At 40.0% G+C, this 14,774-nt stretch overlaps 1 protein-coding gene across 11 annotated transcripts in view; it reads left to right on the plus strand.

Moving 5' to 3' along the window:
- The first annotated feature begins 388 nt into the window (after window positions 1-388).
- LOC133613275 (cyclic AMP receptor 4) overlaps window positions 389-14,774 on the plus strand; it is a 250,254-nt gene continuing 235,868 nt past the window's right edge. For 9 of the 11 annotated variants that reach the window (XR_012050792.1, XR_012050793.1, XR_012050791.1 and 6 more), the window contains exons 1-2: window positions 389-541; window positions 12,055-12,107. Coding sequence is in view for 7 of the 11 variants with exons in the window: in XM_072914551.1 (XP_072770652.1) it covers window positions 419-541; window positions 12,055-12,107 (176 nt within the window). In the remaining 4 variants the exon portion in view is untranslated. Of the gene's footprint in view, window positions 542-4,558; window positions 4,777-9,639; window positions 9,705-12,054; window positions 12,108-14,774 lie in introns of those variants that run through there. The other 2 variants (XM_061970673.2, XM_072914552.1) reach the window with 2 other exon arrangements.

Raw genomic sequence — 14,774 nt, forward strand, 5'->3', positions numbered from 1 at the left:
CCCCCCCCCCCCCAAAATCTCCCGAATCCAGAGGTCTCAAGTTTGGCAAGTATGCTAATGTGTTTATTAAGATTTTATGATTAATTGTGTCAAATGCTTTTGTAAAATCCATAAAGCACATTTTTTACTCTCTTTTTTTTTTTTGGCTAACATAGCTGCCTAAAACTCACCATAAATACAAAGCATGATTTGATTAACGTGGACCCCGAGTTAAACAAGTTGAAAAACTTTTTGGGGTGTTACCATTTAGTGGTCAATTGTAGGGAATATGTACTGTACTGTGCAATCTACTAATACAAGTCTCAATCAAAAAGCATACGCTTTGTTGTGGGTAGACTTTATTTTGTCCTTTGGCGCTTGCCGTGCAACCGGAAGTGGCATGCAGCAAGCTCCAACCCAAACAAACCGAAGCAGATATATGAAAGCAGATATATGTTGTCAACAAACACAAGGCGGCGAAATGGGGAGTGAAAATATAAAAGCCGACGCTAACGACTCGCGGTGTGTATTGTTTAACACCCACTCAGAGGACCACCGATGCGTAAGTAGCCCACGCCGGTGCACTTTGACAGTTAGCTTGCTAGCAACATGGCGCTAAATGTAGTGACTGACACTATCACCACTACTAACTAAATATCCACAAGTAATAGCTTGGAAGGACTATTAGTTAGCGGACTAAGCAAGAGTTCACGCATGTAAGGTTATCAAATGGGGGAGGGATAGGGTTATGCTAATGCTAGTAGCCATTGATGCTAACATTAGCTTCCAAGCAAAACAAACACGAGTGACTTCACTCTGCGTTACCATGCCTACTCTGCGTTACCATGCCCACTCTGCGTTACCATGCTCACTCTGCGTTACCATGCCCACTCTGCGTTACCATGCTCACTCTGCGTTACCATGCCCACTCTGCGTTACCATGCCAGACTCTGCGTTACCATGCCCACTCTGCGTTACCATGCCAGACTCTGCGTTACCATGCCCACTCTGCGTTACCATGCCCACTCTGCTTTACCATGCCCACTCTGCGTTACCATGCTCACTCTGCGTTACTATGCCAGACTCTGCGTTACCATGCCCACTCTGCGTTACCATGCTCACTCTGCTTTACCATGCCCACTCTGCGTTACCACGCTCAACTCTGCGTTACCATGCCCACTCTGCGTTACCATGCTCACTCTGCGTTACCATGCTCACTCTGCGTTACCATGCTCACTCTGCGTTACCATGCCCACTCTGCGTTACCATGCCCACTCTGCGTTACCATGCCCACTCTGCGTTACCATGCTCACTCTGCGTTACCATGCCCACTCTGCGTTACCATGCCCACTCTGCGTTACCATGCTCACTCTGCGTTACCATGCCCACTCTGCGTTACCATGCCCGACTCTGCGTTACCATGCCCACTCTGCGTTACCATGCCCACTCTGCGTTACCATGCCCACTCTGCGTTACCATGCCCGACTCTGCGTTACCATGCTCACTCTGCGTTACCATGCCCACTCTGCGTTACCATGCCCACTCTGCGTTACCATGCCCACTCTGCGTTACCATGCCTACTCTGCGTTACCATGCCCACTCTGCGTTACCATGCCTACTCTGCGTTACCATGCCCACTCTGCGTTACCATGCTCACTCTGCGTTACCATGCCCACTCTGCGTTACCATGCCCACTCTGCGTTACCATGCTCACTCTGCGTTACCATGCCCACTCTGCGTTACCATGCCCGACTCTGCGTTACCATGCCCACTCTGCGTTACCATGCCCACTCTGCGTTACCATGCCCACTCTGCGTTACCATGCCCGACTCTGCGTTACCATGCTCACTCTGCGTTACCATGCCCACTCTGCGTTACCATGCTCACTCTGCGTTACCATGCCAGACTCTGCGTTACCATGCTCACTCTGCGTTACCATGCTCACTCTGCGTTACCATGCCCACTCTGCGTTACCATGCTCACTCTGCGTTACCATGCCAGACTCTGCGTTACCATGCTCACTCTGCGTTACCATGCCCACTCTGCGTTACCATGCTCACTCTGCGTTACCATGCCAGACTCTGCGTTACCATGCTCACTCTGCGTTACCATGCCCACTCTGCGTTACCATGCTCACTCTGCGTTACCATGCCAGACTCTGCATTACCATGCTCACTCTGCGTTACCATGCTCACTCTGCGTTACCATGCCCACTCTGCGTTACCATGCCCACTCTGCGTTACCATGCTCAACTTTCACTGGCAGCACGTTTGTTGACCTCCAGGCTTCACAGCGGCTTTATTTATATTGGCCAGAAAAGAGCTAATATCTCGTTATCTTTATAAAGATAAGGACGTCAACTCAGCTGTACATTGCATGGGGAAAACGTGGTGAAAACATAGACTCCACGTTTCTTTGTTTATCCACCGTTAGAAGTCTATAATGGGTAATCTAAGAATAACAAAGTCCCTGAATAAAGAGAGTAGAAAAACGTGTTAAAATATCTCTCGGAGTCGGGTTGTCAACCCTTTTGAAAAAACAAAATTAAGGACACCTCGCAGGCATACTTGCCAACCTTGAGACCTCAGAATTAGAGAGATATTCAAAAGGCCCGCTGGGGGTGTATATATATATATATATATATATATATATATATATATATATATATATATATACATACATATACAGTGTTTCCCACAGGGCAGGCATCTATTTGTGGTGGTGTGGTCGGGGGGAAGAAGAACGCGGAGTTGGAATATAATTACAACACTTTATGTACATATTTATATACAGATTTGAACAATTAGTTATTCACTGAAATATATTTATTAATTGTGGTTCTTACAAAAAATATATCTTATAAAATATAAAAGCTAAAATGTCTCTTAAAGCTCTGCCCCTTTAATTAGTGCATACTAAATAATTTAACTTTAGCCTACTACTACAACCATATTATTTACCAGCAACATAAAGTGAAACAGAGGCAGAGGTGTATGTTTTGTCGTGGTGTGGAATATAAATTAGGACCCTTTTCATGAGAAAAGTGCATTTCTGATCTGACCCTGCTTTATTTTTCAGTGTTTGCTGAGTCTCACCTGTTCCCTCCGCCCTAATTTTTCTACTTGCTTGACTCCTCAAATTTATTTGCCCCAATATTTTTACTTGTCCTGCCTAGGTTTTTTTCTGGCTGTGTGTGCTCATGGCTTATATCTTACTAAAATCCTTCCCATTGACTATTTACAACACTACACAGTATTTATTATTATTATCTATAATTACATTTAAATGGCATTGCATACATGTAAAATTAAATGCTATTTCACATTATTTGACCAGTAGCAGTTACACCCATCTGAACAGGTCAGCCACCTGTTTAAAGCCCGATCACAGTTGAAATCTTGAAATGAAGGGCCTTTAATGGCCAAAACATTAACCTGGACAACATTTTAACAGCTGGTTGGCTCAGATTTTATTCTTTTCATTGCATTCACATGCTGCAGTGGACATTTTAGCTTGAGTATTAATGTAGTATCTGAAGCACCGTCTCCACGTGTGTTTATTGACAACAGGGTTATAACCTGGACACGTTAGCTCGTCGGTATGAAAACAGGTGATTGTTATTACGTGCGTCTGCCCCAGACCCAAGTCAAACAGCGGCGGTGTTAATGAAGCAGCGTCAGGCTGCTCACCGTCAGTGAAACGCTCGGTGAAATCGCAGATTAACGTTAAATATATGACGAGCCGCGAGCGATGCAGCTATAACCTATCTACCTATATTACCCTCGTATTTTGATCCCGTCCGTCCGTCTTCGTCGTCTTCTTCTTCTTCTTCTTCTTCTTCTTCTTCTTCTTCTTCTTCTTCTTCTTCTGGCCCACCAGGTGAATTAAGTGCTATTGGCGGAGTTACAATGCATAGTAGGCTACCGCCACCTACTGCACCGGAGTTGTAACTACAAGGTACATTCACAGACAGAGTCCCATTGCTTTTATGAGCGGTCGAGCGAGTCAAAAGCCGAAAAATCCATTTGTGGCGGACGTAATTCTTTCGTGGCGGGCCGCCACAAATAAATGAATGTGTGGGAAACACTGATATAACTGTAGTACTTGAATTTCAGTGTTCATTTATTTACACATATACACACACATAACACTCCTCTACACGTGGCTGTATTTGAAGGTGCAATGCTTCGCAGCCAGTAGCACAGCCCTTGAAGGAGCATAGGTATGGGCAGCACCTGTGAAATTTAATTTGCAGGAAAGGAGTGAGTTAAGGGTTGAATTGTCCATCCTCGCTCAATTCTCTGTCACTATCTTTCTAACCATGCTGAACACCCTCTCTGATGATGCATTGCTGTGTGGCACGCACAAAAGTGCCTTCATCAAATGCACCAGAGTCTGGAATCTTCCATCCTGAATTGATTAGTTGAAAAACTTATTGGGGTGTTACCATTTAGTGGTCAATTGTACGGAATATGTACTGTACTGTGCAATCTACTAATTAAAGTTTCAACCAGTCAATCAATCTCTCCCTAGCATGGCCCAAAACCGGTCAATCCTTGCTTCCCGAGGAAGATCTTCCCTGCCAAGCACTTGGTACTCCACTACTTCTTCCCGGAGGCTATCCAGGTCCAATCGCAGCTGCGGCAGACTTTTTGAGAGAGGACGCTAAAGGCACGCCCCCAATATTGTTGTCCGGGTGGAAATCGGGAGAAATTTGTGAGAATGGTTGCCTCGGGAGGTTTTCGGGAGCGGCACTGAAATTCGGGACTCTCCCGGGAAAATCGGAAGGGTTGGCAAGTATGCTCGCAGGGTTGGTCGACCCAATTTTTTGATTTGCCTTTTTTATTTGTGCTAAGGGGGATTATTCGGGCTGGGCGATATGGCTTAAAACTGTACTTTTTATATTGGTCGATATCAATAATGATTTTTATTTTGTATGCCCTGTGGAAAATAAGGACCAGGAGATAAATTTACTACATGGAAATGAAATGCCAACACAACCATTGAAAACAATCAATGTAAACACAGTTCTAAAATCACAATAAACACTTAACAATAACCTCTTTAAATTAAGGTGCAACAATAAGGAATATGTAAGACATGTTTAATAAAGTGTAACAAAATAGTGCAAAGTGTGCAAATGTAAACCTAGAAAAACCTGTCGGGAACTATTTTCTGCAGGTTCACTGCCAGGAAGTTATGTGGTCTGTGTAACATTTCATTTGATCAGTTAGTCTTAAAGCATGACAGTTTCCAAGAAACCACATCCACCTGCATGTAGTCACATGCAACAACAAGAACATTTAAAAAGTGGATCAATTCAAATACCTCCGTGTCACAGTAACATCTAATGGTAGGTGTGAAAAAGAGATGATTGCCATGTCAAAGGACAGCTTCAACAAAATGAGTCTCATATTTAGAAGTAAAAAACATTTCAACTGACACCAAACTCAGAGTCCTCAAAACGTATGTATGGTCTGTCCTACTCTACGGCTGTGAATGCTGGACTTTAAACAATCAACAACTGAGAAAATTAGAGGCAACTGAAATGTGGTTCTTCAGAAACATTCTCTGCATATCATGGACTGAAAAGAAAAGTAATGAAGAGGTCTTGGCAAAGGCTAAAACAAGAAGAGCTCTAATTGTAATGATTCGAAAGAGGCAGCTTAAATTCCTCGAACATATAATTAGAAAAGACAGCTTAAAAAAACTGATGTTAACAGGAAAACTAATAGGAAAGAAAGCTCCAGGTTGACAACAAACAACATATATGAACAGCTTAAGAAATTTTATCGGAAATATCAATAATATAGAACTCATACATAGAGCAGACGACAGAGAAGACTGGAGAGCCCTGATCATGAATTCCTGCAAACAGGCCTGATACCCCATGATGAGTCTTATTTAAGTATGGAAACATCTCATCTGCTTTTGTTGCTGTGAACGACATCATCGATGTATCATAAATGTACAAATAGTAGTCGCTACTTGAGAGGCGCTCTCTTTTTTTAAAAAACTCTTCATGTGAGTCGCCTCTTTACTCATCAAGCTAAGAACAGCAGCACAGCACATTTCCCCCTTTCACAATAATAGCGTGCTGCGCCACATCTGGTCTGACTGCGCTAACATATAAAGGTTTAAAAAAAGTACCTTACACAAGCGTATTTGTACTTAAAGGACTTATTGATACATTTACAAATTGATTATGCTTTGACCTAAAATACTTATCAAAATTGTCCAAAGATGTATTGCACCAATAAATGCGAGGATTTTTGCATTAAATTAACAAACATTTTATTTGACACAAAAAGCACAAACTCTATGGTGGTAAAATAATTGTAAAGGGTAATACAAACTAAATTATTAAACATTTAAAATGGGAAAAACTGAATTTTATTGTACTTATATTGCTATTCTTATTCAAATGTATTGTTATTGCTAATATTATTATTTTACTTGTTGTGTTTATTCGTTACTAATTTATATCCAGTTTTAAAAAAAATATATTTAAAATTGACTTGGTGGTACAATACATACTCATGTTTTCAAATTAATGAATAATTGTTTAATTAATCATAATCAAAATAATCATGAGCATTATTTTTGCCCTAATCCTCCAGCCCTACCGCCAGTGCCATTTTTTTATGCAACCAACCTTGCTTCATTCTTTACAGTTTCTTCCGTAAATATTTATATAAAGATATAAACTTTACTTTTTTTTTCTGGGGTCGGAAGAACCGTTTATACAGTGGGGCAAAAAAGTATTTAGTCAGCCACCGATTGTGCAAGTTCTCCCACTTAAAATGATGACAGAGGTCTGTAATTTTCATCATAGGTACACTTCAACTGTGAGAGACAGAATGTGAAAAAAAAATCCAGGAATTCACATTGTAGGAATTTTAAATAATTTATTTGTAAATCATGGTGGAAAATAAGTATTTGGTCACTTCCAACAAGGAAGATCTCTGGCTCTCAGAGACCTGTAACTTCTTCTTTAAGAAGCTCTTCTGTCCTCCACTTGTTACCTTTATTAATGGCACCTGTTTGAACTTGTTATCTGTATAAAAGACACCTGTCCACAGCCTCAAACAGTCAGACTCCAAACTCCACTATGGCCAAGACCAAAGAGCTGTCAAAGGACACTAGGAAAAGAATTGTAGACCTGCACCAGACTGTGAAGAGTGAATCTACAATAGGCAAGCAGCTTGGTGTGAAAAAATCAACTGTGGGAGCAATTATCAGAAAATGGAAGACATACAAGACCACTGATAATCTCCCTTGATCTGGGGCTCCACGCAAGATCTCATCCCGTGGGGTCAAAATGATCATGAGAACGGTGAGCAAAAATCCCAGAACCACACGGAGGGACCCGGTGAATGACCTGCAGAGAGCTGGGACCAAAGTAACAAAGGTTACCATCAGTAACACACTACGCCGACACGGAATCAAATCCTGCAGTGCCAGACGTGTCCCCCTGCTTAAGCCAGTGCATGTCCAGGCCCGTCTGAAGTTTGCCAAAGAGCACATGGATGATACAGCAGAGGATTGGGAGAATGTCATGTGGTCAGATGAAACCAAAATAGAACTTTTTGGTATAAACTCAACTCGTCGTGTTTGGAGGAAGAAGAATACTGAGTTGCATCCCAAGAACACCATACCTACTGTGAAGCATGGGGGTGGAAACATCATGCTTCAGGGGACAGCCCGACTGATCCGTGTTAAGGAAAGAATGAATGGGGCCATGTATCGTGAGATTTTGAGCCAAAACCTCCTTCCATCAGTGAGAGCTTTGAAGATGAAACGTGGCTGGGTCTTCCAGCATGACAATGATCCCAAACACACCGCCCGGGCAACGAAGGAGTGGCTCCGTAAGAAGCATTTGAAAGTCCTGGAGTGGCCTAGCCAGTCTCCAGACCTCAACCCCATAGAAAATCTGTGGAGGGAGTTGAAAGTCCGTGTTGCTCTGCGACAGCCCCAAAACATCACTGCTCTCGAGAAGATCTGCATGGAGGAATGGGCCAAAATACCAGCTACTGTGTGTGCAAACCTGGTAAAGACCTATAGTAATCGTTTGACCTCTGTAATATAACCTTTGTTGGCAATAACAAAGTATTGAGTTGAATTTTTGTTATTGACCAAATACTTATTTTCCACCATAATTTACAAAAAAATTATTTGAAAATCCTACAATGTGAATTCCTGGATTTAAAAAAAAAAAATTCTGTCTCTCACAGTTGAAGTGTACCTATGAGGAAAATTACAGACCTCTGTCATCATTTTAAGTGGGAGAACTTGCACAATTGGTGGCTGACTAAATACTTTTTTGCCCTACTGTATATCGAACACATTTTTTATTGATATCGATTACGTGTCTATCGCGATATATTTTGATATCGTTTAATCAGCTCAGCCCTAAATTTGATCATATTCACAAAAGTTGTGACCAGTGATGACTGACAATCTACACACATGTTTTCTATACTATTTGATTCCAGGCGTAAGGTAATTTGATGCACAGGTTTTGGAGTAATATGAATACATGTGAAAGAAATTGTTTGATAAATAATTTTTTGTTCAAAATACCGATTTAAGATTATAAAATAAATATATTATTGGCCTTTAATAGAACTCTTTCCTGCTTAGCAGAATAAAAATAAACATCTATTTTTAACAGAAGTCTGTACTGTTTAAATGAAAACCGTATAAATTCAGTGGGCAGATTTATAATTGAACACATTTTCATTACAATGGAAACTATACCTTGATAAAAAAGAGAGGTTAGATATTCCTGTTGTATTAATATGACAAGCAGCATTTATTAAGCAGATATTCACCCAAGTGGTTATTGTCTTTATGGTATACTGTGATAATTTGCCATTAAAAAGAAGCACAATGTTAGCGATGAACACTTCCAGAAATACTCATAGTTGAAACAAATATAATTTGAGCCTTTTATGAAATACCTGTTTGACTCCTTGACATTATGTTTAGACACACAACTATTGTTTTGAGAACAATAGCTACATTATTTTACTAACAAGAGAGCAGAGTTGTTGAATGGCACTTAACAGTACTATGTTAGCATATACTGTACCTAATTGATTAAAATAGTCACATGTAGCGTCCCCGCTGAACAAAATCAATCTGCGAACCTCCCAATTGTTCCTTTTTTCAAAAACAAAATTTCAATGTAAAAGTCACATTAGGAATTTGAGTTCCGGAAGCTATGCAGATAATTCAAGATGGCTCGCTGCCGCCATGCTGAGGCAGTGACAGCAGCCAAGGCCAAGATGACAGAATTTTTTATTTTATTTTATAAGAAAAAAAAACATTTTCAATTATTAGCCGCACAGGACTATAAACCTCAGATAAAAAACAGTACTTTATGAAATGAGATTTGCATAGAAAGAATTGGCTCTGGGCCTGCTTCCGTGTGCCCGTCTTGGTTGGGGCGTGCTGGGTCTACTCTCCGCGTCTATTGTGGTAGCTTGGTGCTGCAAGGTATTCCGAGGTGCCGCAAGTCGGCCAGCTGCTGCGGTAGTGACCTTGTGTGTCAGCGTGTCTGTGATCTTATTGTAATTCTCTTTTTTTATAGATATTTATTTATTTTTGTATATTTTATTATTACTATTTTTATTTTTTATTTTTCCCCTCCCTCAGGGGGAGGATACGACATGGCGTTTGCTGGTTGTTCCATCTCCATCGTTGGGGTCCCTGCGTGTCGGGTGGGTGGTTCCCGTGGCCGCCGTGCTCTCCGGGGGATAGGGGGATGGTCTCGTGGGGGCCCAGTTGCTGGTGGGACGGTGGCGGTCTTCCCGTCCGGTTGCGGGGAGTCTCTGGGCCCCTCGGGCAGGGCGGGGCGTCCCGCCTTTCTGCCCATGTGGGGTGTGGTCTCTCGCTGTCTAGAGGGCTGGCTGTCCCCTGTTTCTCCCATGCCTTGGCCTCTGCCGGGCGCGTCTGTCTGCGGCCTGCTGGTGGCTCTTCCGGGCGTCACGGTGGGGTTCCTGTTGCTGGCCTGGCTGCTTGGGGCTGGTGGTCCCTTGTTCCCTGGGCTCTCAGGGTGGCTGGGGCCGTACTCTGGCTTCCGCACACACTGGGAGTCATATATATTGTACATACAAATACACATACTGTATATACTCACATACACACAGTTATTCATACATACATACATACATACATACATATATACACACGCTCCCACATACATACACAAATACAGTACATACCTACACACTCAAAGTTTGTACATCCACACGCACATTCACTGTACAAACATACATATACACATACTGTACATATACATTATCTGTACAGACATACATATACACATCCTGTACATATACAAGTACATATACATACATACACTCATGCATATAATCACGTTTCATCAAACATATATTAACGTTGTTGCCCTAGGGTAAACTGGGTAACACTTGGCACACTGACAAAGCTTAACCTATTGTTACTATAACAATCTACAAGGTTGATATAGCTCGCTTCTCTTTCTTCTACTCAATTTATCTGCTTTTGTTTGTATCTCTAGTTATCATTACATACAGTATATGTATTGTTGCATTTGAACATTTGTATTATTGATAATAGAGGTACATTATTGTTATTATTCATTATCAATAGTGCTATTTCTACTGGTATTTGTATTGCTCCATTTGTAGTGTAATAATGTTCATTGTCATTTCGGTGTTATTATTTATTTCACTAACTGCTTCTTTGCTATCACTTTTACCATCATATTTGTACATGTCCTATTTGCTGATGTTGTTCTGTTGTTGTTGTTGTTTGCTGTTGCTGTTTTTGTCTCTCTGTCTTATCCCCTTCTTGTCCCCACAATTTCCCCCTCTGTCTTCTTTTTTTCCCTCTTTCTATCCCCTCCTGCTCCGGCCCGGCTGCACCAAATGATAATATAAATACATTTAATAAAGTCAATCTCAGTTGCATTCGGGAGGTAGGCAGGGTACACCCTGGACAAGTCGCCAACACAGATAAACAGCACAAATTCCAAAAAGTACAACATATTTTTATAACAATTATAAATGATGTTCTGTTTGTCTATAATATTTCTATAAAAAATACAACTATAAAAACTATAATGAATTTTGCTTATTATCATTATATGTTGTAATACACTCTCTCATCAAAACTTGCATTTATTTTTTTCCCCCTAATATTTTGGGGGTTCTGTCAAAATGTTTTGTAGCAGGACTTTCTCCCTAAACTATACCGTAAACTTCATTCTTAAACTAATTTATTCAACTGCAGAAAGTGTGAGGCACCTCTTCAAGCAAGAGCTTAATTTGCATGACCACATTTTTATGGCAATTTTTTTTTTAAGTTCTAATTTTTTTTCCCATAAATAAATACCTCTTAAAAAAAACATTAGAAATAATATATTGTATGATATGACAATACTTTGTAGTGTGTACATAGTACTTCTCTCCCGCTGTTACAGATGCCACACACTTAGAAAGTGGTGCATATTTAGGTAAACACAGATAGATGTGTGAAGTAACACATAGGGATATTATAGTTGTCATGTTAAAGGTAAAAGTAAGAGTACAATCTCTTGCTGTTTCTGGCATGGCGTCTATTAGAGCGAGGCCAAACACCTTCATTTCCGGCAAATGGCTTTTCTTTCTTAAGTCGCCCAAGGCTTGTTTTTGCAGAGGTCAAAAACGTCGCCCTGCCGATAGAATGCTCGTGAATGTGTGCAAAAGGCCAAGATGTCGCACAGGTGATTGTGCTGACACTCCTACTTTAAATGCAAGACTGCCACCGGCGCCTTGCATTGCCGGGCCGACATGCACATTGTTCTTTCGCTTCATTCCTTGGCTTGTGTGCGCTGAACATTCTTGCTTGCATCTTGAGTCGCTATCAGATTAGTTTCGGGCTGATTTTGTGATGTGAAAATGGGTCACGTAGGCACCTGTAGACATATCGCACTTTCTCACGACCTGCTCAATTGCAACCTCAATAGTTATGAGCACAACAGTGCAGGCTTGCACACTTTATTTATAGTATATATTCTCATAATAACTAATTGCTTCTCATTTCCAGGTGGTGATATTAACAGTAAAAAGAGCCACGGGAACTTTCTCCTTGGCCGGATGGTGAATATTACTTTAAATGACCTCTCGTAGCCAATGATGATGATTGTTATTGCTATTTCTGTAGCTATAGTATTCATTAAGAAAATGCTTTCATCCCTATCCAAATTTATAGGATAATAATGCTCAGTTTTATGATGTCACAATATGTTTATTTTTTGGGGTTGGATTTTTCATTGATTGAACGTCACTAGAGCTTTTGTAATGATAATAACCATATCATCTTAGTGTATGCATACATTGTAGCATTAAAAACAAGTTTTTAAAATGTAAATTTTTAATTCATAAAAATTGCCTAAATTGAAGTATTTTGACTTGTTTTTATTAAAAAACATTTGTCTTAAATCAAATGATTAAAAAAACAAATGTGAGACAAGAACTAAAGTAAACTTAAGCACACGCATGCATTTTTTACTGAAAAAAACCTCCACATATATTTTCCTCCACATATATTTTCGAACATTTTCATGTTTATAACATTTTTTTAATCATCAATTTTTTTTTGTCTTTTCTAGTTAATTGAGTAAACTGAATAAATAATCAATTAACATGTTTAATAATAATAACTATGTTAATGTATGCATACACTATAGCATAGAAAAAGTCTTTGTCATGCCTTTTTATAATTTATCTTTTTCAGATATAAAAATAAATACACATGACTAAAATTCAAATCTATATTTTCATAAGTATATCGACTTGTATTCATTTTATTTAGTTTTTTATTCAATGTCAAAAAATATGAGACAAAAATAAGCTTGGGCATGCATACATTTTGTTTTTTTTAATACGATTTATTAAATTATTTATCCTGAAAAAAGGGGAAAAGATAAGTACATGTTTCAAACCTCAACTAATGGTTGCGAACATTTTCATGTTCATTACTTTATTGTTTTCAATCATAATTTTATTGTCTTTTCTTCTCTAAAACGTGCATAGTTAATTTATTACATTTTTACCTAACCATATGTAGTATGTATTCATGCATTAGCATACAAAAACATATCTCATAATGCGTTCTTATGATGTATATTTTTCAGATATGAAAATTAATACAAATGATTAAAATACAAATCTGTTTTTAGAAATATTTTTACTTGTAAAATATTTTGTCTTAAATTAAATAATAGAGATAAAAACAAAATGACAACCACAAATATGAGACAAAATCTGAAATAAATTTGGACACATACAGGTAAAAGCCAGTAAATTAGAATATTTTGAAAAACTTGATTTATTTCAGTAATTGCATTCAAAGGGTGTAACTTGTACATTATATTTATTCATTGCACACAGACTGATGCATTCAAATGTTTATTTAATTTAATTTTGATGATTTGAAGTGGCAACAAATGAAAATCCAAAATTCCGTGTGTCACAAAATTAGAATATTACTTAAGGCTAATACAAAAAAGGGATTTTTAGAAATGTTGGCCAACTGAAAAGTATGAAAATGAAAAATATGAGCATGTACAATACTCAATACTTGGTTGGAGCTCCTTTTGCCTCAATTACTGCGTTAATGCGGCGTGGCATGGAGTCGATGAGTTTCTGGCACTGCTCAGGTGTTATGAGAGCCCAGGTTGCTCTGATAGTGGCCTTCAACTCTTCTGCGTTTTTGGGTCTGGCATTCTGCATCTTCCTTTTCACAATACCCCACAGATTTTCTATGGGGCTAAGGTCAGGGGAGTTGGCGGGCCAATTTAGAACAGAAATACCATGGTCCGTAAACCAAGCACGGGTAGATTTTGCGCTGTGTGCAGGCGCCAAGTCCTGTTGGAACTTGAAATCTCCATCTCCATAGAGCAGGTCAGCAGCAGGAAGCATGAAGTGCTCTAAAACTTGCTGGTAGACGGCTGCGTTGACCCTGGATCTCAGGAAACAGAGTGGACCGACACCAGCAGATGACATGGCACCCCAAACCATCACTGATGGTGGAAACTTTACACTAGACTTCAGGCAACGTGGATCCTGTGCCTCTCCTGTCTTCCTCCAGACTCTGGGACCTCGATTTCCAAAGGAAATGCAAAATTTGCATGGTTGGGTGATGGTTTGGGGTGCCATGTCATCTGCTGGTGTCGGTCCACTCTGTTTCCTGAGATCCAGGGTCAACGCAGCCGTCTACCAGCAAGTTTTAGAGCACTTCATGCTTCCTGCTGCTGACCTGCTCTATGGAGATGGAGATTTCAAGTTCCAACAGGACTTGGCGCCTGCACACAGCGCAAAATCTACCCGTGCCTGGTTTACGGACCATGGTATTTCTGTTCTAAATTGGCCCGCCAACTCCCCTGACCTTAGCCCCATAGAAAATCTGTGGGGTATTGTGAAAAGGAAGATGCAGAATGCCAGACCCAAAAACGCAGAAGAGTTGAAGGCCACTATCAGAGCAACCTGGGCTCTCATAACACCTGAGCAGTGCCAGAAACTCATCGACTCCATGCCACGCCGCATTAACGCAGTAATTGAGGCAAAAGGAGCTCCAACCAAGTATTGAGTATTGTACATGCTCATATTTTTCATTGTCATACTTTTCAGTTGGCCAACATTTCTAAAAATCCCTTTTTTGTATTAGCCTTAAGTAATATTCTAATTTTGTGACACACGGAATTTTGGATTTTCATTTGTTGCCACTTCAAATCATCAAAATTAAATGAAATAAACATTTGAATG

The sequence above is a fragment of the Nerophis lumbriciformis genome, linkage group LG13, assembly GCF_033978685.3.
Source record: "Nerophis lumbriciformis linkage group LG13, RoL_Nlum_v2.1, whole genome shotgun sequence".
Classification (NCBI taxonomy): domain Eukaryota; kingdom Metazoa; phylum Chordata; class Actinopteri; order Syngnathiformes; family Syngnathidae; genus Nerophis; species Nerophis lumbriciformis.